At 40.8% G+C, this 25,106-nt stretch overlaps 1 protein-coding gene across 2 annotated transcripts in view; it reads right to left on the bottom strand.

The window, feature by feature from the left end:
* Nucleotides 1-25,106, bottom strand: part of C6 (complement C6) — a 77,246-nt gene that overhangs the window by 3,310 nt on the left and 48,830 nt on the right. For both annotated transcript variants that reach the window (XM_019983049.2, XM_070774719.1), the window contains exons 12-17: nucleotides 24,825-24,996; nucleotides 24,145-24,256; nucleotides 19,607-19,739; nucleotides 18,517-18,705; nucleotides 13,011-13,101; nucleotides 6,572-6,813 (exon numbers count right to left, since the gene is read on the bottom strand). In XM_019983049.2, the coding sequence (XP_019838608.2) occupies nucleotides 6,572-6,813; nucleotides 13,011-13,101; nucleotides 18,517-18,705; nucleotides 19,607-19,739; nucleotides 24,145-24,256; nucleotides 24,825-24,996 (939 nt within the window). The remainder of the gene's footprint in view (nucleotides 1-6,571; nucleotides 6,814-13,010; nucleotides 13,102-18,516; nucleotides 18,706-19,606; nucleotides 19,740-24,144; nucleotides 24,257-24,824; nucleotides 24,997-25,106) is intronic.

Raw genomic sequence — 25,106 nt, 5'->3', positions numbered from 1 at the left:
TAGATTCCCCTGGAGAAAGCTAGCTTTTCATATGTCTTTCTCCCAAGACTGTGTGAGAAAGCAGTAACCACGACTCATCCCAACCAGCTTGTTTGTCCCAACCAGCTCTTAACAAGGTGCTCAATTAATTCTGCTTCATCAATTGGTTTCAATTCTGAATTTGGGGTGCAGATATAAGTATTCAAAAAGAAAAGTATTCGATGGATTTGGGATAATTTATGTTGCCAGAATATCTGAGTCAGACTGAGAAACAGTCTGTAGCTTCTTTGGGGCAAATATCAACTCTTTCTCATGTATCTCAACTGATGGGAGAAAACAGCAAAAGGAAATGGGGAGATTTTGTAAGCACATAAACTTCCTGTCCATGGTAGGAAGCATTTCTTGAAAAGACATGAATTTCCCTTTTACCTTCTTTGTCAACCAGCTAGAGAAGATTTTAGTTGGGGACAGTCTTGTTTGTTATTGCAAACTCTAGGATTTGACAAAGAACAGGAGACAGCTCTACCTCTAGAGAGGATGTCAGGTCCCCAGGCTTGTGGAAAGGCCATGGTCACCACTCCTGCAGTACGGTTATAACCTAAGTGCTCTTAGCAAGATGATTTTCAGGTTACCAGCATGAAGAGGCCCTTCCTGCCACCTCCAACAGTCGGTTTTCATGCTTCCATCCTAACGAAACCCTTCCAGGCGATAAGATATTTATCTCTCTTATAGCTCTTATCACATACTGTCTTGCATTAAATGTATTCATGTAATTATTGTGAAATTTTGGGGCTTCCCTGGTGGCTTAGTGGTAAAGAATCTACATGCTAAGTGAGTTTGATCCCTGGGTTGGGAAGATCCCCTGGAGAAGGAAATGGCAACCCACTCCAGTACTCTTGCCTGGGAAATCCCACGGACAGAGGAGCCTGGTGGGCTACAGTCCATGGGGTCACAAAAAGCTGGACACGACTTGATGACTAAACAACAACACTGTGGAATGTTATTCCAACTGTGAGCAATTTGAGGATATAAAGATCCTTTATCACTATACCCCCTCACCTTACTTTGAACAATGACTTTAGCATAGGGGATACTAAAAGGATGTTTATTGAATACATTTTCCCCTCTTGGTAGATATTTTTGAAATTTAGACAAAACATTTAATGCCACAAAATTAGACTCCTTGGGAAGGCTCTTGTGTTCCAACTTTTGAAAAGTGAATTTCATGTTACTTTGAAGTTCCACTTTAAACTTTTTCTCATTTCATTTTAGATAGAGAAGGAAAAGGGTAGCAGACTATACAGTGTAATCAAGAACACAATTTAATCAAGATGACATTGAATTCAACTCAAAATTAATAATACCCCAGCCTGTCATGGGTAGATTGAGTATGAAATACGTTTTTTGTTTCCTCTTTTCATAAATGCTGTGGTCATACTTTTGTTCTGGAGTGCCACATGAACAGATATCTCTGTGACACTGACTTTTGCTCACCAGCTAAAGAAGGCTGGCACAGGCAGATCATATCTTTAGGGGGAAAATGCTTCAGTTTTTGGACTGTGTGTAGGATCAAAGGATATTTTAAATGACTTAACTCTCTTATTAAGTAAGGTTTATGCTTTATTTTTACTACCCCAAGACATTCTGCTAACTTGACCAATATTTGTTAAGTATTCAAACTTTATATTTCTGTGAAATGAAAATAATTCCTGCCATATCAATAAACAAGAAATGTCACAGCCATTGGGCTTTCCTGGTGGCTCAGCAGGTAAAGAATCTGCTTGCAATGCAGGAGACCTGAGTTTGATCCCTGGGTTGGGAAGTTCCCCTGAAGGGGAACATGGCAACCCACTTCAGTATTCTTGTCTGGAGAATCCCCATGAACAGAGGAGCCTGGTAGGTTACAGTCCATGGGGTCGCAAAGAGTCAGACATGACTGAATGACTTAATCACAGTCATAGCCATCAGCGATTTCTGGCTTCCAAATGTGAAGGAGGCCTCCCAAAACTGAGACCTAGCAGATGCTGCCACCACCTGCAGTGATTGCTGAGGAGCTGGGGAAATGCAAGAAGCAGCCATCTGCCACTCCTTAAGGTGAACAAGGAAGGAAACAGGATCGGCTCTAGATAGCTGAGGTGCATATGAAAGGAATGAGTTCAGAGAGCAGAGAGGCTTGCATCTTCCCATACAAAGAATGCTAAATTCCTTAACTTGGTATCTGATCTTTGATGTTCAGAGGGCCTGCTCCCTTTGTTGCAAACTTGTATAGAGCCTGACTCCCCCTCCCACATCCTTGGAGCAGTTTTCTCAGAGCTACTGAGATCCTGTCTCCTGGGCTCAGGCTCAAGGTCCTAGATGTTCCCACCAAACAAAATAACTCTCTACTTTCAGATTGTGACTACAGTTTTAGTTGACTGCTCTTTTTTAAAGACAAGCTTAGGATCCTGGTGGCTGTGGGATTTAGATATACGTAAGGGTCACAAAGAGTTGGACCTAACCTAGGGGCTAAGCATGCATACACTAAGCAAAGAGCTAATAATAAAGATATATTTTGACTAAATCATAAGTCATGATTGTTACTCAGCCAAATTTGGAAAGAGTAATTTGTAGGAAAAGAAAAAGGGGGGAAAAAAAAGAAACTCTTTGAAACAGAGGAGTTGCATGAAGACCTTTCTCCATGATAAACAAGGAAAATAGATGTTAACACTAAACACATCCCCGAATACCTGTGCTACCTACTGTGGTACAGACAGGCACCATTTGTCCTTCCTGCTGTCCAAGTCCCTTTTATTTTTTGTATGTATTTTTGCAATAATGTTCTTACATTATAATTTTTAGAGAAAAAGTTTATGTTTTAAATCCAAATTTTAAATAAATACATAGTTGTATAGTACTTTCAGCTCTTGTCTACCACAAATTATTGTCTCTGAGAGAGATGTCAGTTAGGTAATGGTGTTGGTCAGGCAACAAAAAAATGAATAGTAATGCTTACCTACATGATGATTGAACAATGATTAGAGTCAAACAATGTAAGTATTTAGGCCTGGTTTTCCATCTCCTACGTGAAATTGGAATGCTCAAAATAATTGCACTCATTTCACACGCTAGTAAAGTAATGCTCAAAATTCTCCAAGCCAGGCTTCAGCAATATGTGAACTTCCAGATGTTCAAGCTGGTTTTAGAAAAGGCAGAGGAACCAGAGATCAAATTGCCAACATCCGCTGGATCATCAAAAAAGCAAGAGACTTCCAGAAAAACATCTATTTCTGCTTTATTGACTATGCCAAAGCCTTTGACTGTGTGGATCACAATAAACTGTGGAAAATTCTGAAAGAGAGGGGAATACCAGACAACCTGACCTGCCTCTTGAGAAACCTGTATGCAGGTCAGGAAGCAACAGTTAGAACTGGACATGAAACAACAGACTGGTTCCAAATCGGGAAAGGAGTCCGTCAAGGCTGTATATTGTCACCCTGCTTATTTAACTTATATGCAGAGTACATCATGAGAGACGCTGGGCTGGATGAACCACAAGTTGGAATCAAGATTGCCGGGAGAAATATCAATAACCTCAGATATGCAGATAACACCACCCTTATGGCAGAAAGTGAAGAACTAAAGAGCCTCTTAATGAAGGTGAAAGAGGAGAGTGAAAAAGTTGGCTTAAAGCTCAACATTCATAAAACGAAGATCATGGCATCTGGTCCCATCATTTCATGACAAATAGATGGGGAAACAGTGGAAACAGTGGCTGACTTTATTTTGGGGGGCTCCAAACTCACTGCAGATGGTGATTGCAGCCATGAAATTAAAAGACTCTTACTCCTTGGAAGGAAAGTTATGACCAACCTAGATAGCATATTAAAAAGCAGAGACATTACTTAGCCAACAAAGGTCCATCTAGTCAAGGCTAGGGTTTTTCCAGTAGTCATGTACGGATGTGAGAGTTGGACTGTGAAGAAAGCTGAGCGCCAAAGAATTGATGCTTTTGAACTGTGGTGTTGGAGAAGACTCTTGAGAGTCCCTTGGACTGCAGGGAGATTCTACCAGTCCATCCTAAAGGAAATCGGTCCTGGGTGTTCATTGGAGGGACTGATGTTGGGGCTGAAGCTCCAATATTTTGGCCACCTAATACGAAGAGCTGACTTATTTGAACAGACCCTGATTTGGGGAAAGATTGAAGGCAGGAGGAAAAGGGGATGGAGGATGAGGTGGTTGGATGGCATCACCGACTCAATGGACACGAGTTTGGGTAAACTCCGGGAGTTAATGATGGACAGGGAGGCCTGGCATGCTGTGGTCCATGGGGTTGTAAAGATTCGGACATGACTAATCGACTGAACTGAACTGATGAGGAATTGCTTTATTCGGGGCACAAGGTGAGAAGCCCCAGAGAGTGACCTGCTGAGTAGCCACCATCAGATGGCCTGTTGGCTGTGCCAATCATGGTGACCTTCTGTCATGGATTCCATCCTGCCACCTGTCAAGGGAGCTGGACCTTGATAATCAGCTTTAAGTGGATTGAGAAAAGCCTGGATTTGGTTTATAATGCCTCTCCCTTTTTCCAGGACTGACTCAAAGAACTGGGTTGAAAAGTGAAAGAGAAGTCAAAGGTAATAATAAGGTTTTTATCTTTGTTTTTGCAAAACTAAAGTGGCTTCAGCAAAAGGTAGATGTTAACAATTCAGTAAGTTCCCGTTGCTTACTTTATGCCTCGATTTCAGATGATTTTTTGAAGATGAGCCAGAGGGAAATCTAGCTGCCTATTTGAGTTCTGTTAGGTCCTAATCTTCAACCCATATTTATGTATTATATGAAATTCAGTCGAACTATTTCAGGTTCCAAGTTCACCTTAGTGCAAATGCACTGCTGTGAAGTTTCTGCTTTTAAGCAATTCACAAATGAAATGCCAATAGGCAATACACTTACAGAAAATAGAAATGTAATACTACTTTTTAAGTATCAAATAGGCAGAGATATAAACGGGTAATAGCTCCAAGGTTTGGTGAGGGTGTGGAAGGCAGTCTTTATCACACACTGTAAATATGAATATAATATGATAAAGACATTTCTAGAAAGCAAGTTGATACATAGCATCAACAATGACTTTCTATTTTAAAATAGTATTTATCTAGAAACATTCCATTTAAGTATAATCTAAGGATAGAATCTTGGAGTATAAATTTACCTGTGATAGATTTGTCTATCACAGCACTGTTTCTAACAGCAAAATCTGGGGAAAAATCTAAATATCAAATTAAAGATTGATTAAGTAAAATCACAAAATGCCCATATGAGCTTTTGCAGACATTGAAAATTATGTGGCAGAATAATATATAATGATATGGAAATAGTTTCATGATACATCAAAGTGAAAAAAACAGCAATATATAAAATAAGATGCAGTATATGATCCTATTTTTTTCAAACATATAATGTAATCAATGCCATCCCTGAGGTGTGTGAGGCTCCAGGGAATTTTTAAATGGGGTGTTTCTTTTATATAAATGACTGAAGTCATTCTAAATTAGTGTCAACTCCTTACTAGCATTCCGATCTCAAGCAGTTTTGAGAAAGACTACCCTGCTGGCCAGTGGCTCACCAGGCTGCTCTCTGGGAATGAGGGTCTAGCTCTGAGCCGGGAAGGACTCTGTAGATAGAGTCCTAGAGCTTCTTGGGACATCACACCTAATGAGGAGAGAAGCAGTAGAGGGTAGAAGAATGTCCCACAAGGGGGGAACAGGGCTTGGGCTCACAAGGGATCTCATGTGGGTTCAAGGCATCCTGCCTGTGAACCCTACCAGCATGGGCTGATCCCAGCCACTACAAAGGGACTTCAAAACACTTGAGGCAGATGCTTCTGGTAATTGGTATTGGTGAGGAACCCAGTCCAGGCTCAAGGCACTCTACCTATGCTGGCCCAAGCTGGTTCCACCTGCCAGAGAAAACTTAGACAATTTGATAAAGGCCCTCCAAAGGTGGGGAAGAGGGGTACTGAAGCATGAGATCAGGATGGGTGTTCTTACTTGGGGACCACGGGTGGGTCTGATTATGTATGTACAGAAAAAGACTGGAAAGATTTACACCAAAGTTGTTAAAGTAGTTATTTCTAATTGTGGGTAGGTTGGGTTCTAATTTTCCCTTCTATTTAACTCATTTCCTAACACTTTTTTATAATGAAAAAAGAATTAGTTTTGATTAAGGAAAGGTTATTTATAAGAAACAATGTATAAATACAAATAAGATGTACTAGCTGAGGTGATGGAGAAGGCAATGGCAACCCACTCCAGTACTCTTGCCTGGAAAATCTCACAGGCAGTGGGCTGCCCTGGTGGGCTGCAGTCCGTGGGGTTGCTGGGAGTCGGACACGACTGAGTGACTTCACTTTCACTTTTCACTTTCATGCATTGGAGAAGGAAATGGCAACCCACTCCAGTATTCTTGCCTGGAAAATCCCAGGGACGGTGGAGCCTGTTGGGCTGCCGTCTATGGGGTCGCACAGAGTCGGACACGACTGAAGCGACTTAGTAGCAGCAGCTGAGATGAAGGTTAAGTGATAGCTTTTCTAGTATGAATTACCACTGGAGCTTACCTGAACATTTTTCCCAGTTGTAGCAGGTGTCATAGCCACAGGATTCATTCTTTGTGCTACTGGATGAAAGTTTTATCCTTTCCAGACCCCATTTTAACTGTGGACCCTCTTCGCATGAACCAATATGTAGAAAATGGAGTTGCTGATTATTTAAACATTTCTCAGCCAAAAGCTTACAAGCAGATGAAGTAAAGTAATCGCTGGATGTTGTATCAAGCACACAGATTTCTTCTGAATAATGGCTGTATGGGAGAGAAAAGCAAGCATTTATACATGAAGACTAGAAAAGATGGTGTGTAGCCAACTCATATGTTAGCTTACCACCTAGTTCTGTACCCCCTACTCTCTTCCCCCCAGTTTCTCTTCTTTCAGTCTCTCATTTAATCTTGCATGCTCTGGGATTCATTTTCCTTAAAAAAAATTTCATTTTAAGCTTGTTACTACTCACAATTGCTTCAAATTAAAGTCTGAATTCGTTAATTCTGATAATCAAAATCTTCCGTATTTTGAATTCATCCAATCAACTTTCCTTTCTAGAATCAGTTTCCCATCCTCCTTAATCCCTTTTTATTACCTGACAATGTATTGAGCATTTTCTAGACTGACAAGATTATTCTTCCTTTGCTACCATCCCATGCCTTGCTCAATCCATGTTGCACTGTCTCCCCTCTCTGGCTGTCTATGTTCAGATCAATTCTTGGCTACATTAATCCTGATCAACCTAGACTATTTTAGTCTGCACTTCCCCTGAACTCAATTGCAACACCAAAGTCTTATACATAATTATATAGCATTGCAAGTGTGTTTGTATTGTGACTAAGAGCATGAGTTTTTAGGTCGATCTCTGAATAAGTCACTAAATCTAAGTAAAGAGATGGGTCCTGCTAACAAGAAGATAGCCATAGTCTTTCTCTTGCTGAGAGGACAAGAACTTGATTACTCCAAACCTGAGTTTCTTCTCCGATGTCAACTTCAGAGTTAAAAATCAGTGCACCAGTGTGTAAATTTGTTTCCAGGAACTGAAGCCCAGAGAGAGAACAAAAAGCCACTTTCTGAGTTCAGGGAACTTAAGCTGTGGGGCCAGTCACTCTCACAAACACCTTTGATGGCATATCAAAGAGAACTGAGGAGTATAGGAAGAGGCTGGAGAGGGAGGGCTGAGCTGAAATTCAGACAGTTCTAGAGGACAGTCTGTACTCTCATAGTCTGGTATTGCAAAGACAAAGAGAGAAGTTCCCTCTGGTTACATGGACAATGTGAATGTTGTGAGTTCTCCCTAGAAGGCCATCTTCTGGGTGAGGAGACCCCAGCAGCAGGTAGCTCATACAAGGCGGACCACTTGTGGTCGATTCTTAGGAAGGTAGACAGAGCCAACTTTGGGCTGAATTACAACAGTGGGATGTTACAGAAAAAGTCCCTGTAGTGTTCTCATAAATAAATAAATAAACAAAGTGTCTCTACAAGCGTTTGTTTACTTGGAACTCAGAAGAATGTGAGAGGCGATCAGTGTTAAAGCTGAAAAAAAACCTGGGTGCAAAGAAATAGAAGAAAAATTCAAAGGTAGCAATTATGAACTGCTGCTGCTGCTGTTTAGTCGCCAAGTTGTGTCTGACCCTTTGTGACTCCATGAACTGTAGCCCAGCAGGCTCCTTGTCCATGGGATTTTCCAGGCAAGAATACTGCAGTGGGTTGCCGTTCCCCTCTTCAGGGGATCTTCTTGACCCAGGGATCGAACCTGTGCCTCCTGCATTGGCAGGTGAATTCTTTATCACTGAGCCACCTGGGAAGCCCCAACAATTATGTACATGGACAGCAAAAGAGACACAGATGTATAGAACAGTCTTTTGGACTCTGTGGGAGAGGGCGAGGGTGGGATGATTTGGGAGAATGGCATTGAAACACATATAATATCATATGTGAAATGAATTGCCAGTCCAGGTTCGATTTATGATACAGGATGCTTGGGGCTGGTGCACTGGGATGACCCAGAGTGATGGTATGGGGAGGGAGGTGGGAAAGGGGTTCAGGATGGGGAACATGTGTACACCCGTGGCAGATTCATGTTGATGTATGGCAAAACCAATACAATATTGTAAAGTAATTAGCCTCCAATTAAAATAAATAAATTTATATTAAAAAAATAAAAAATAAAGATGAAAATTGCCCTAGAACAGCCTGCATTGTTTAAAATATATAAAAAGTGAAATATCACAACTGGACACAGTCTGTTGACTTATTATTTCACCATTTATTCATTCTCTTCCTCAGTAACTTAACTCTAATTTTATTCACCATGTAGGACCACCCAAGACAGACAGGTCATGGTGGAGAGTTCTGACAGAATGTGGTCCACTGGAGAAAGGAATGGCAAGCACTTCAGTACTCTAGCCTTGAGAACCCCATGAACAGTATGAAAAGGCAAAAAGATAGGACACTGAAAGATGGGTGTGCAATATGCTGCTGGAGATCAGTGGAGAAATAACTCCAGAAAGAATGAAGGGAAGGAGCCAAAACAAAAACAACACCCAGGTGTGGATGTGACTGCTGACAGAAGCAAGATCTGATGCTGTAAAGAGCAATACTGCATAGGAACCTGGAATGTTAGGTCCATGAATCAAGGCAAATTGGAAGTGGTCAAACAGGAGATGGCAAGAGTGAACGTTGACATTCTAAAGGAATCAGCAAACTAAAATGGAGTGGAATGGGTGAATTTAACTCAGATGACCATTATATCTACTAGTGTCAGCAGGAATCCCTTAGAAGAAATGGAGTAGCCATCATGATCAACAAAAGAGTCCAAAATGTAGTACTTGGATGCAATCTCAAAAATGACAGAATGATCTCTGTTCATTTCTGTGGCAAACCATTCAATTTATGGTAATCCAAGTCTATGCCTGGACCAGTAACGCTGAAGAAGCTGAAGTTGAACGGTTCTATGAAGACCTACAAGACCTTTTAGAACTAACACCCAAAAAGATGTCCTTTTCATTATAGGGGACTGGAATGCAAAAGCAGGAAGTCAGGAAACACCTGGAGTAACAGGCAAATTTGGCCTTGGAGTACAGAATGAAGCAGGGCAAAGGCTAATAAAGTTTTTCCAAGAGAACGCACTGGTCATAGCAAACACCCTCTTCCAACAACACAAGAGAAGCCTCTACACATGGATATCACCAGATGGCCAACACTGAAATCAGATTGATTATATTCTTTGCAGCCAAAGATGCAAAGAGATGTATACAGAAGCTAAAACAAGACCAGGAGCTGACTGTGGCTCAGATCATGAGCTCCTTATTACCAAATTCAGACTTAAATTGAAGAAGTAGGGAAAATCATAGACCATTCAGGTATGACTAAAATCAAATACCTCATGATTATACAGTGGAAGTGAGAAATAGATTTAAGGGACTAGATTTGATACACAGAATGCCTGATGAACTATGGATGGAGGTTTGTGACATTATACAGGAGACAGGGATCAAGACCATCCCCAAGAAAAAGAAATGCAAAAAAGCAAAATGGCTGTCTGAGGAGGCCTTACAAATAGCTGTGAAAAGAGAAGCAAAAAGCAAAGGAGAGAAGGAAAGATAAACCCATTTGAAGGCAAAGTTCCAAAGAATAATAAGGAGAGATAAGAAAGTCTTCTTCAGTGATCAGTGCAAAGAAATAGAAGAAAATAATAGAATGGCAAAGACTAGAGATCTCTTCAAGATGATTAGAGATTCCAAGGGAAACTTTCATGCAAAGATGGGCTCAATAAAGGACAGAAATAGTATGGACCTAACAGAAGCAGAAGATATTAAGAAGAGGTGGCAAGAATACACAGAAGAAATGTACAAAAAAGATCTTCATGACCCAGATAATCACGATGGTGTGATTACTCACCTAGAGTCAGACATCCTGGAATGTGAAGTCAAGTGGGCCTTAGGAAGCATCACTACGAACAAAGCTAGTGGAGGTGATGGAATTCCAGTTGAGCTATTTCAAATCTTAAAAGATGATGCTGTGAAAGTGCTGCACTCAATATGCCAGCAAATTTGGAAAACTCAGCAGTGGCCACAGAACTGGAAAAGGTCAGTTTTCATTCCAATCCCAAAGAAAGGAAATGCCAAAGAATGCTTAAACACTGCACAATTGCACTCATCTCGTACTCTAGTAAAGTCATGCTGAAAATTCTCCAAGCCAGGCTTCAGCAATACGTGAACTGTGAAATTCCAGATGTTCAAGCTGGTTTTAGAAAAGGCAGAGGAACCAGAGATCAAATTGCCAACATTCCCTGGATCATGGAAAAAAGCAAGAGAGTTCCAGAAAAACATCTCTTTCTGCTTTATTGACTATGCCAAAGCCTTTGACTGTGTGGATCACAATATCTGTGGAAAATTCTGAAAGAGTTGGGAATATCAGACCACCTGACCTGCCTCTTGAAATATCTGTATGCAGGTCAGGAAGCAACAGTTAGAACTGGACATGGAACAACAGACTGGTTCCAAATAGGAAAAGGAGTTCGTCAAGGCTGTATATTGTCACCCTGCTTATTTAACTTATATGCAGAGTACATCATGAGAAATGCTGGGCTGGATGAACCACAAGCTGGAATCAAGTTTGCTGGGAGAAATATCAATAACCTCAGATATGCAGATGACACCACCCTTATGGAGAAAGTGAAGAAGAACTAAACTGCCTCTTGAAGGTGAAAGAAGAGAGTGAAAAAGTTGGCCTAAAGCTCAACATTCAGAAAACTAAGATCATGGCATCTGGTCCCATCACTTCATGGCAAATAGATGGGGAAACAGTGGAAACAGTGGCTGACTTTATTTTTGGGGGCTCCAAAATCACTGCAGATGGTGACTGCAGCCATGAAATTAAAAGACTCTTACTCCTTGGAAAGAAAGTTATATTAAATTTCAGCATATTAAAAAGCAGAGACATTACTTAGCCAACAAAGGTCCATCTAGTCAAGGCTATGGTTTTTCCGGTAATCATGTATGGATATGAGAGTTGGGGTATAAATAAAGCTGAGTGCCAAAGAATTGATGCTTTTGAACTGTGGTGTTGGAGAAGACTCTTGAGAGTCCCTTGGACTGCAAGGAGATCCAACCAGTCCATCCTAAAGGAGATCAGTCCTGGGTGTTCATTGGAAGGACTGATGATGAAGCTGAAACTCCAATACTTTGGCCACCTGATGCGAACAGCTGGCTCACTGGAAAAGACCCTGATGCTGGGAAAGATTGAGGGCAGGAGGAGAAGGGGACGTCAGAGGATGAGATGGTTGGATGGCATCACCGACTCGACAGACATGAGTTTGAGTAAACTCTGGGATTTGGGGATGGACAGGGAGGCCTGTTGTGCGTGGTCCATGGGATCACAAAGTGTCGGACATGACTAAGCAACTGAACTGAATTGAACAGAATTTTATTGAAAAAATGCTTTTGCTTCTAGCCAATGATTTTGATTCTAGGCATTCCATCGCCTCCCTTGCAGGGCCACATGGCCATGTGAACAAGAAAAGAGTAGTGAAATGGAAGCCGTGATGAATCCCCCAGGAACTCTCCTTAAAAAGAGAGCATGTGTCCATTTCTGGTCTTCCTTCTATTGTACTCCAGCAGAGAAATCTTGGACCATGATATAACTTCAAGAATGTCAGAATAGACAACTTTAATAAAAAGAAATAAAGTTTCAGCTATACCTCAATAAAAAATAAAGTATGAATATTAGATTAAAAAAAAGCATAGCAGAACAGACAGCAGGAAGGAGCTCCAGTTCTATCTGAAAGAAAAGAATCACCAGACCATCCCTAGACTGCCTTCCCCATGAATTTATTTTGTAAGATAGAGAAACAAAATTTTTCCTTAAGCGAGTCTTACTTTGGATTTTACTCCATGAATGTAGTCCTGACATTAATAAGCACTCGACACTCCTGGGTTTGTTTATGTAGAAAAAGGCAATTATAACAACAGAGAGTCATGGCAGCCATATAAGGATATATCATTTTTCTTTATGCTCTCTGCCAACATGTGAAAGGATAAACTAACAAAGAGATGTGTGTGTTTGTGTGTGTTCATGTGTGTGTGAAGTCCATGCTCATACCTCTCTACTCCAACCTCTTGGAGTCACAACTTTGCCCCTATAGTTAGTGGGGAGAAGAAGGCTTTGAGATAATTGTGTCTGATGCTTTAAACAGGATAGAAATGTCTTTATCACCAGAATGAAACTGTTTTAGTACAAAAGCTATGCAAACTTAGGGAACAAGGCTGAGAGATAATTAAGAATGCCTGCTACTCAGTGGGGAAGGAAGAATTCAACAGAGCACAGGGGGTATCAGTTATATTAAAAATTAATATGCTTTGTATTCATGCTTTAAGAAGCCCGGCTCCTTCATGAAGTTGGTCACACTAGACTGGTTTTCTCAGTTCCCAAGCTCAGTCCAGAGAGTATCTCTTACCCACAGTCTTCTTCTGGAGACATGCAAACGCATTCAGATCCCAACTGTTTTTGTCCTGGTTGACAGTGACCCCTTAAGCCTGTCAGGACATCTGAAACAAAAGAAAATGAAGAAAAGAACAGTTCACAGCATGGATTTCAAGTGGTAAGTTTGAATTTAGGAGAAAAGGCTATGGTGAAATGTTCTCACTTATCTCCTAGAGTTAGAGCACTCATTTTAGCTTTTACAAATCTGTTGTTATGAAATAGTCCATCCAAAAAGTCCTTTCTAGCCCTTGTGAGCTGTCACGTTTCCAACCTAAAACTGCTATTAAGTTCAAGAAAATGAAATTGGTGAAATTTTTGTTCGTTTTTCAAATATTTATTGAACGACTATGATTTACCAGCACTGTGATAGATTCTGAGGATAGTGAGTTGAGCAAAATTTGACCCAGATCCCATGCTCTCAGAAATTCTAGTCTTGTGGGCAGACAGACATTAATCAAACAAACACACTCTACACATAGAATTTCTGCTGTTATTAGTGCTATTAAAGAGAAAGCATATAATCAAGAAAATTGATGTAGCTAGGAAGGTTATGAATGGTAAAATGGGAAGAGAACAGGGAGTATGATGGAGGGAAAGGAAATAGCAGACATGAAAGTGCTCAACAGAGAGAGAACATTTGACTTTCTTGGAATTGAAAGAAAGCCAGGGAAACAAGGGCAAGCAACAAGAAATGGCCAGAGAGATGGCTGTGCGGTGAACTGTGTAGGGTCATAAAGGGCTTTTGAAGGATTTTTGTCTTATTTCATAAGCAGTGGTAAATCTCTGATAGGTTTTAGCAGGGGGTGGTGTGACAAAATCAGGTCTGGATTTGGAAAAGAATTTAATTCTGGCTTCTGTGTAGAAAATGCATTTGGAAAGGCATGGTGGTCAAGACAGTAGGCGATTTATGAGGTTATTATTGGGAAGATCCTCTAGAGAAGGGAAAAGGCTACCCACTCCAGTATTCTGGCCTGGAGAATTCCATGGACTGTACAGTCCATGGGGTCGAAAAGAATCTGACATGACTGAGCAACTTTCACTTTCACTATAGTAGTTTGGGTGAAAGAGAATGGTCATTTGGATCAAAGTGCCAGAGGTGGAAATGGAGAGAAGTGGGTGAACCTGAGACATTTCAAGCATGTAAAATGCATGAGATTGCATATTGTGGGTAGGTTATGAGAACTGTCAAGTATAATTCTTAGATTTCTGTTTTGCATAAGAGAATAGATGTTGGTACCTAAACTGAAATAGTAAATATTAGAAAAAGTTAGTGGTAGGGAGGCAAGGGTGGTGACTCAGGAATTCCTCTCTGCAAATGCTGAATCTGTGATCTCTCTAAGACAGCCAAACAAAACAGATGTATAGAAATTTGGATACTCAGGCCTAAAGCTCAGTGGAGAAGTCTGTGGGAAAGATTTAAATTTGTTATTAGCCTACGGAGGGATCATTGAGGTAGAAGCTAAACCAGATGGCATTGTGTGTTGGAAGCAGGGAAAGAATGCATCTGCAGAAGAAGGTCAGCTCTGTCAAATGTTGCTGAGAGACCAAAGCAGATGAGGACCGAAATATTGTCCATTAAGTTTAGCAATATGGATATCTGTGTCAACAATTGTGCAAATGGATTTTAGGGGATAATGAAAAGCCAGACTTTTCTTATACGAATAATCAGTGGAGAAATGGACAGCTCCCAAATGTAGCTATTTATCCCTGCCCGATATTCTAGGTACTAGGATGTTATGGTGGGAAAAAAGAAGTAGAAAAATGAAGACAGCAGTTATCCTCTTTTTCCATGAATCTAAGCAATAGTGGAAAAAGAGACATTAATCAAATAATCATAGTGATGAGTTTATAATTAAAAGCTGAGTTAGGTATTTGGAAGAAATATGATTTCAGGAGACCATATCAGCAAAAAACAAAAACTGAGAATGGTAAGGAAGATTTATAAGGAAATGATGCTTGTGCTAAGGTGAGCAATTGAATGCTGAATAGGAGGAAGGGAGATTAAAGTAGAATGAAGAACACGGGTATATTATGTTCTGAATGCTGTGTTTAGTTGCTCAGTCATGTCCAGCTCTTTGTGACTCCATGGACTGTAGTCTACCAGTCTCCTCTGTCCATGGGGATTCTTCAGGATACTGGAGTGGGTTGCCATGCCCTCCTCCAGGGGAACTTCCCAACCCAGGGATCGAAACCAGGTCTTCCATATTTCACGTGAATTATATACCTGCGTTGCAGTAGGTATATTATATGGAAGGGGAAATCTTGGCTATCTTTGCTTATGTTGAGGCTCACCCAAAGAAGCTTTAGTTTTGAATTAAACATGGAGCTGACATCCTGAGCCTCCTGGATGAAACACACGTCCCTAGACTGGATCTGATTAATCAGGCATCCATACGGTAGCAGTGGCCTCTGAAGCAAGCAACTGACAAAGGAGGGAAGTAGAAAGGTATATCAGGCAGGAGGTTTGGTAGGGAAGCACGTTTATGTTAGAGGCAAAAATAAAGATTTTAAAAATTGGTACATTTTCTTCTTTGCTGCTATGCATTTCCTACTATTCTCCTCTTTTAGGACCCTCATTCTATCTGGTGAAATTTGGCTCAGAGCTTTCATGAACATGGAGACCTATAACTGCTGCTAAGTTCTCAGATACTAAGATATCCATTGACACGGGCTTGTTTTTTTTGGTGTCTTGTGTGGCTATGCCTCTTTGGCTTTTGTAAATAAATCCACACTTACTCAGGTCAAGGAGGGACTCTAAGTTATACATTTCCAAAGAGCATCAGTTTTCAAGCACACAGAGCTTTGCTCCCTGCCTACCAGTTTGACGTCATCAGTGAACACATAAAAGGACTCTTTGCTCCCTCACTAAGTGTCAGGTGGAAGCCAGAACTGGTCCTCAGCTGCTCACATTTTCTGCCCTGCACAATTTGTGAGCAACCTGGAAATGAAAACATTGCAATCTTTAAAGAGTGATGAGGGCAAGGGGATCTTTGGAGGTGCTAACTTCTTAGAGGAAGGGATAAAAATGACAGGGGAGGTGTACGGCATCTCATTTCTTCAGGAAGCAAAATTCTTTTTCACATTAAAAGAATTAAAAGTCCTTCTGGTCAACCAATGACCTGGACATCTCTATATCACACATCTCCTGCCACATTGAGAGGAAAGAGGTTCAGTTTTATTGATGACTTTCTTTTTCTGTGACTCCTTTCATTGATCTTTCTGCCAACGTTGTCAGAGAGAAAGTAGATGAGATAGAGTATTTCTTTCTTTTATCTCGATGTAGAGCATTTCGTTATCTCTCAGTTTGAATTATAATTGCAATTTCTTTTAAAAACATGGAGGGGTATGTGTATGTGTATACATATGCTGTTATTTGTATAAAGAGAAGTATCTACCTTAGATGGCCAGAGAATCTTAATTTTGTAAACTGTGTGCTCCCCAAACACATTTATCTCTCTGATGTGTATGATCAAGAATCAAGTGAAGCTAAGCCACAATACCAACCTGAAGTTCTCACAGATTTCCATATGATCTCTTCATCAATAGTTTTAAGGTTATATAACAGTTGAAAAGTGAAAGTCACTCAGTTGTGTTCAACTCTTTGTGACTCCATGGACTGTTGCCCACCAGGCTCCTCTGTCCATGGGATTCTCCAGGCAAGAATACTGGAGTGGGTTGCCATTTCCTTCTCCAGGGGATTTTCCAACCCAGGGACTGAACCCAGGTCTCTTGCATTGCAGGCAGATGCTTTACCGTCTGAGCCACCAGGGAAACCCATGTAAGAGATTAAGTTTCCCCTTTTCCTTCAGACGTTATAAAAGCACAGAACAGGATAAAGAAAACAAGGTAGCAGAGAGCTTGAGGAATTAGCAGAGCTGCTTGTTTGACCCAAACTGTCTGGTTTTGGGTCTAATTTAACCTCTCTTTGCCTTTAGTTTTTTCATAGGCAAAATAGGCCCAATCATATCTGAGCTCAGATAAACCCTCCAGGATTCTCTGATTAAAAATGAGACGTAACTTGAACAAGCATGTTGAGAAATTTGAAAGATATGAAACAGATGAAGCTCCCTTCCTTTTCCTCCAAGTAACCAACACGCCAGACTAATGGGAGTTCTCAGCTCCTCCTGCCAGCTGCCTGTCAGAAACTGAACTTCTGGGTTTATATGTTCCTCTCTTTCACAGCTTCACTCTTCTGCATTCACTAGTCCAGTAATAGACTTACCAAGAGTCAGTTTTATTTGTTTCCAAGTCTATTTATGCCAATTCCTATTGTAACTGTGTAAGTTGATTAAATATATCAACTTACATAATATATCAAACTTACATATAAGTTGATAAATATATCAACTGATAAAATGAAGGAGAAAAATTATTTTTATAAAAACTAAGTCGAAAACATTGAGTAATTTAAAATGGTTTGCAAAAATGTTTCTCTGAATTAATTGTGGGTTTGAAACTACTGTAAAAGATTAAAGTAAACAATACATATAAAAATTTTAAAGCACTTTCTAGTCAAATTTGCTGCAAAAGTTGCCTTTAAGCCTTCAACTCTCTTCAAAACAGTAATTCTCAACTTTGGCTGTATCCAGATTAACTCGGAAAGATTTTATATAAACACAAATACTGGCTGTCTTAGCTCAATGACATCAGAATCAGGGAAAGGGACTTAAGCAGAGGTGTTTTTTAAAGAGGTTCCCTACTTGGAGTTTAAAAACTTATTTTTTTAGAGAAATTGATATGGGATAGCAAAATTTCTATCTATGGGATAGCAAAAGATGAATTAGGTATTTGTTTTATTCAAGAAAGAAATCTTGGAACTCAAATCAGGAGACCATTTATGAAATAAGAGGTTGGTCCTATGTTAGAAAATTGGGAAATATTTGTGTATTTCTATCTTCTAAATTAAAAATAATAGGCTCCCAGTATCTCAGCAGTAAAGAATCCACGTGCAATGCAGGGACTGTAGGAGATGTGGGTATGATCCCTGGGTCGAGAAAATCCCTGGAGGAGGAAATGGCAACCCACTCCAGTCTTCTTGCTTCTCCCCATGGATGGAGGAGCCTGGTGGGCTACTGTCCAGGGAGTTGCAAAAAGTCAGACAGGACTGAAGTGACTCACCAAACAAGCAAATAAGTTAAAATAAAATATTTAATTAATCAAAAAGCAGTGTGTATTATTTTTTTGTCACTCTCCACTTGAGCTAAAATTTCAGTTAACTCTCAATTCTGATCTTGTTATATGAGAGCACTTGTGCTGTATCAAAATATTGAAGTATTAGATTAGAAAATAAAATTGATCTCACTCTCCAAGATTTGAAAGTATCCACTTGACCAATAGCTACTTACGTGTTGCCTGAGCTCGTCATCGATACAAGGTGAAATACAACTCAGCCCATCATAAGCAACAGCATCTCTGTGGATGCTACACAGATAATCTCAAAGGACACCACCCTAGCAGACCCCAGGATCCTGAGCTGTTACCTTTTTCACAGCTGAGTGAGTCCGAAATGGGTGGTGTCCAGGAATCCCCACTGCATGTGTACCTTGATGGCCCATTGACAACCAAACCTCTGGGACAGGTCAGCTCGATGGAGTCACCAATTTTATATAATGTCTGAAATGGTGACAGCGTCAGTCCTTCTGGCACTATTGGCTTGAGGCACTCTGTCCCTGCAGAGAGAAAAACATTTCAGATGCTTTTGGTGGAGCAGAACACTCAAGGGATACAGGCAGATTTTGTGCATTCCAAGAAATGATTTTAATGTGATTGACCACATTGGTTAAGTGTTAATGCTGCCTTTTGAGCAGAAAAACAGGGGGTTGAGGATCCCAGGCTTCCACTGAGAAACTGCCTTTAGTTCCATTAACGGAAGAACTTGCTATGGAAACGATTTCAGATATTCGTAACTTTTACTACATCACTGCGACATTTTCAAGAAATAATCTTTTTCACTCTTCTCCCCAGTGAGCTTTCCCAAAAGCAGGTGGCTGCACCATGGGTGACACAGAGGCAGAAGTTCTAATTGATACTGATTTCAACTTTGTGTTATGGTATTCAATAACAACTCTTTGGAGTCCCCATCTGAACCTAGTTTGATTCACATTTTGACTCCGATGAAGCATGGGTATATGTGGAGCCTACAAACCCTTGCTCTCTTTTCCAGCAAAGCATGCCAATGTGCTCCAAGGAGAAAACCTCATTTCACATGATATGCCATCTCTGACACGTAAGAGTTAAGCATCATTTCCCTGGGACCCATTAGCTTGCATCTCTTGGTACACTGGGCCAGGCTGATGTCGGTGGTTGGATGCAGTTAGCAAAAGTCCCCAATTTCTTTTTAAGCACAAGCCTCACGGACCGGCTAACATGCAGGGGTGAGAACTAAAATATGAAGACAGTTTGAAATCTAACTTTAGCAGACGAATTCTATTTTCTGTTTCACTAAATCTTTTCACCAGAGTTACTGAAAAATGGTAAAATGTACTAATCTAAGGGTGTGACTTTGCTTTGTTTATTTTGGGCACGTTCATTCTTTAGCAGAGTCACATAGAGGGTCTGCCCAGTTCTCACGTTGGCATTCCACGTCTCCTTGCCTCCAGCTTCTGTCTGGTAAGCATCTGAAGTACTGGTATCCAACAGCTTTGAATCCAGTAAAGCATAAAATTTCAACTTCTTCTCCAACTGAGTACTGTTTCTTTTCATTCTAGAATTAAAACCAAAATCAGCGCATTACTAATGTGATGAATGGTATCTTCAAACACCTCAGGGCCCTCCTAGATCTTTTCTGTTCCTTCATTCCTGTATCTACTCAAAGTCTGCTAAATTTATACTTCCAAATATCTCTCAAAGTTCACTCCTTTCCTTTGCCATCATCATTGCCTTTGCTCACAGTACATATTATCTCTTCAACTCGATCCCTGGATCAGGGAGATCCCCTGGAGAAGGAAATGGCAACCCACTCCAGTATTCTTACCTGGAGAATCCCATGGACAGAGGAGCCTGGTGGGCTACAGTCCACAGGGTTGCAAAGAGTCAGACATGACTGAGCGACTTCACTCACCACAACTATCTACCTATCTAACAACTAACTAGTCCCTCTTCTAATCCTTCTTCCATATTGCTACTTTAAATTGATTAGAATATATATATATATATATTTACTTAATAACTTACTCCCCTCTGTATATGTGTTGGCTTACTATTGCAAGAATAAGAAAACTATATGCTATAGGCTGCAGTCCATGGGGTCACTAGAGTCGGACACGACTGAGCGACTTCACTTTCAATTTTCACTTTCATGCATTGGAGAAGGAAATGGCAACCTACTCCAGTGTTTTTGCCTGGAGAATCCCAGGGACGGGAGGCCTGGTGGGCTGCCGTCTATGGGGTGGCACAGAGTCGGACACGACTGAAGCAACACCGCAGTGGCTATAAACTGAATAAGTAATGTATTCTACATATGAAGCAAATATATGCAATTGCTATGGTAACAAATTGACTACAAATCATTTGAAAGTGTTCTTAATAACCTATTGGGCATTACATATTTTCCCAGTTAATGTGTAAATAAAGTGCAACTATTGGCATGTGGGAGTTCACAAAAAGATTTTAAGATAAAGTGGGTTTTATATTCTTAACTTGGAATATGAAACTTAACCCACTTCCCCATCCTCACCTCTTGCCATTTCTTCCCATAGAATGCTCTAGGAAAACAAAGGCATTTAGGCATCTACCATTCTTTGCACATAATATTCTCTTTCATGCCTCCATATCTTTATTAGCTGTTTCCTCTATCCTCAACATCTTCTCTATTCCATTGTCCCAAGACGCAACTCAAGTAGAATTTCCTGTGTGGGAAATCTCTTTCATTTACCAGTTTCATCACATGTATCATCCTTTCGGTTTTGGAGAGAAACTTGCACAAAATTCTATTTTATGTTGATCACATTTATCAGCCCCACCCCTATGCTTAAACTTGTATAAGCTCTACTTTATGTTTATCACATTTATCAGCCCCACACCTATGCCTGAGTGGTATTTCTTCTACCAGATCTCTGCCTCACAAATCTTTGTGTGTTAGTCACTCAGTTGAGACCGACTCTTTGCAACGCCATGGACTCTAGCCCTCCAAGCCCCTCTGTCTATGGGATTCTCCAGGCAAGAATATTGGCATAAGTTGCCATTCCCTTCTCCAGGATATCTTCCTGACCCAGGGATCGAACCCCGGTCTCCTGCATTGGAAGCAGATTCTTTACCATCTGAGCCTTACACAGGGCTTGATAACTATGCTGAATAAAATGAAAAACACTCTCCTTTTTAGGAAGACAGTAATGTAACGGTCTCACCTTACTGAATGGGAGGCAAGCACAAAGGACTGACTAGGAAGTTATTCTCTGAGAAATGAAGATGGGAATTTTGAGGGACGTGAAAGTTCAATTATCAACCTTTGTTACTACGTGGCCATGTGATTCAACTTGTCTCCCAGAAGATGATTAATTTTCTGAATACAAAAAAAGTATCCCATCATTGGTTATTATGGATATGGCTGTGTTTCCAAGGGGAATGGCATGATGACTAGTATTAATGATCTGGATATTTTATTCAAAGGCTGAACCTTTTCCCTCACAATCACTCTGAAATAAGTTATTGTCACAAGCTTCTGCTTCATTTCTCTTATGAAGCTATAACCTATAAGTATATGCTGCAGCCATCAAGCTTTGGTCAACACATCTGCTAGACCAACTTAGCAAGGGCCTTTACCCAGAGTCACTGTCACTTGCCTCTGGGGTAAGTGCCTTTGGTCACTAAACAGATACCTTCACGTGCAGTGGCACGATTACTCTAGCCTGGAATGAGGCATATCTGCCTTTGACTCCGTAAAAGGGGCATTTTGCTACTTGGAATTCTAGAAGGTGCTCATTAGGAAAGTCAAAATTGTCTTACTTTTGAGCAAAAACTATTGTTAGGTAGGAATTAGGCCTTTAATAAAGAGTAAATTGAAGCAAGGAGTGAACTTATTCGTAGAAATGGAAACATATATTCTAATTTTGTGAAGAGTCATTGGAATAATGAATCACTGTTAAACCTTTTGTGTGTTTTTAAAATTAGAACGTCAATCATTTTAACACTTTATGTAAGCAACTGACGCAAACAGATTAAAAATTATTTAGAAATCTGGATGTGACAAAGTGTAATTTTGAGGATAATGTTGAAAAGGGCAAGGCTTGGCAAACTATTTCTGTAAAGGGCCTTGAGAGTCAGCTACAGGCCAGGTAGCATCTGTCACCTTGTGCCACTGTTGCACAAAAAAGTCATAGTCATTATGTAAACAAACGAACGTAGTTGTGTTCCAAAAACCTTCACTTGAAAAAGGAAGAAAAGGGCCTCTCTGGTGGCTCAGTGGTAAAGAATCCACCTGCCAATGCAAGGGACACGTGTCGACCCCTGGTCCCGGAAGATCCCACATGCCCTGGAGCAACTAAGCCTGTGCACCACAACTATTGAGCCTGAGCTCTAAAGCCTGGAGGCCGCAACTCCTGAAACCTGCTCACTCTAGAGCTTGTGTCTCAACAAGAGACACCACGGCAGTGAGAAGGAAGGGTAAGCCCTGCTTGCTGCAACTAGAGAAAAAAATGGAGCAGCAACAAAGACTCAGCCAAACATGACTAAATAAACACTAAAAAAGAAAAGAAAAAGAAAAACAGACGGCAGACCAGATTTGGCCCATGGGTATAGTTTGCTGATCCCTGTCCTAAAGGATCTGTTCCCCAAGTGTGGCTCCCCAACTAGCAGCACCAGTATTACACAAGATCTTGCTTGTTACGGAAGTTTCTGGGCCTTGCTCAAGACTTTGGAGTTTGAGAATCTCTGGTTCTCCAGTAAGGACTAATGAACGTTCGGTTCAGTTCAGTCACTCAGTCATGTCCGACTCTTTGTGACCTCGTGGACTGCAGCACGCCAGGCTTCCCTGCCCATCACCAGCTCCTGGAGCTTGCTCAAACTCATGTCCATCGAGTTGGTGATGCCATCCCCTTCTCCTCCTGCCTTCAATCTTTTCGAGCATCAGGGTCTTTTCTAATAATTCAGCTCTTCACATCAGGTGGCCAAGGACATTACTCCCCTCCAAAATATTTCTCCCCCTTCACACCTCTAGGCCTAGCACCTTATACATGAGCAGATGTATGAACAGGGAAGATATATTAGTGCAGACACTGTTCTGTGGCTATTTATTTGCTGGCTTTGGAGAATCAAAGCTTATTGCTCTTTAATCATAAATATGACACAGTTGGAAACAGATTAAAGGCTTTATTGGGTTTAAGAAAGGTAAAATCTCTTTTAAAAATGTAAAATTGATTAAGGCACATGTCTCCTGTGATCAATTTAAGTATTATGTATCTCCTGAAAATTTGTATCTAAAGTCACAGAACTGTCTAACAAAAAAGTTGTTTTTAATCATAGAAACATACAGTGGTTTAAAGAAAAAAGATAAAAGGTAATAAAACTTTGATTGCTTAAGAGTTCTATAGGTATTTAGCCTAATAAATCATTATAGGCTCAACACTGCCTATGTTATAGTCAAACTAGTTTGTTTCCCTGATAATGTGCCTTAGTTAGGGGGTTAGTTTGTTCAGATTCAGAAATAAACAGTCAGATCTTATTTGTAGACTCTTAGAGAAGTCATCCGGAGAAGGCAATGGCAAAGCACTCCAGTACTCTTGCCTTGAGAATCCCAGGGACGGGGGAGCCTGGTGGGGTGCCGTCTTTGGGGTCACACAGAGTCGGACACGACTGAAGCAACTTAGCAGCAGCAGCAGCAGAGAAGTCATCCAATCCATTCTCCACTCACATAAATATGTCATCAGCACATGAGTTAGTGCCAAGGAGCACAAAAGACCCTGCCGTTCTTTGGTCTAACAACTAGGTATGAGGATGTCATCAGGGAATTCAAGAGGGGAAGTGGTGGAGCCTTTCTAAATATTACCTTTTTTACCTTTTAAGTCAATAGGTTATTAAACTAAGAAAAAAATAACTCCACATAAAAGAAAATGCATGCTTCCTAAGTTCTCCTTTTAGGAGTCCAAACCTAAAGTGAAGGTCAGGATGCTTACCCGAATAAATCCATTTTCTGGAGGGACTGGTTGAGGACACCCTGAATCTGATTCTAATTCAGGGAGATCAGTTTCTTTCATGTCCTCATCATCACTGATGCATGGTTGTCCACTAGAAGGGAAAAAAAAGACGTGTATAATAAAATAAATATGTACACATACTTAAATGTCTATGTATGTACATATATGGATGCATATATATATATATATACACACACATTATGTATGTATGTGTGTGTATATATATATTTTAGAGCATGCTAAGTTGCTTTAATTGTGTCTGACTCTTTGCAACCCCATGGACTATAGCCCACCACGTTCCTCTGTTCATGGGATTTCCCAGGCAAGAATACTGGGGTGGGTTGCCATGACCTCCTCCAGGGAATCTTCCTGACCCAGAGATAGAACCTGTGTCTCTTATGTCTCCTGCATCGGCAGGTGGGTTCTTTGCCACTAGCACCACCTGGGAAGCCCATATATGTATATAAAACAGATAAAAAAGAGAGAAAATATTAGAGAGGAAAGGGGGCAGTAGCATATCTAACACCTCACTGATATGTTGGAATAGGTAAAATTCTAAGTATTTCTTCACTTAGCAATAAGAAAATAAATATTGCAAGTCTCTAGCAGCGGGGATGGGGGCTGCCCACTCTCTCCGGTGCCCGTCTTCCCATCCTTACTCGTTCTGCATTATGGAGAACGTGCAGTGCTCCTCTTGCCGCCTCTCCCCCTCACAGCGTTTTCCTCCTTGCTGAGGAGCAGGGTTGTTGCATTCGCGGGTTCTCGATCTCCTATAAGTAGCATCACACGAGCTCCAGGAGGACCAGCAGCCCCAGTTCCCGTCCACAGCATCTGGAAGACAGGGACATCCACCCACCGATCTCAGTGCAGCCCAGAGAACTGGGCTTTGAAGCCAGGCCAACTTGGTTGCCTCGCGTTTTAGCTGTGGGATCCTTTGCAGC

Source organism: Bos indicus, chromosome 20 (genome assembly GCF_029378745.1).
Source record: "Bos indicus isolate NIAB-ARS_2022 breed Sahiwal x Tharparkar chromosome 20, NIAB-ARS_B.indTharparkar_mat_pri_1.0, whole genome shotgun sequence".
NCBI lineage: Eukaryota > Metazoa > Chordata > Mammalia > Artiodactyla > Bovidae > Bos > Bos indicus.
Note: the sequence above shows the minus strand (reverse complement) of the source record. Positions and strands in the feature narration are given on the sequence as shown.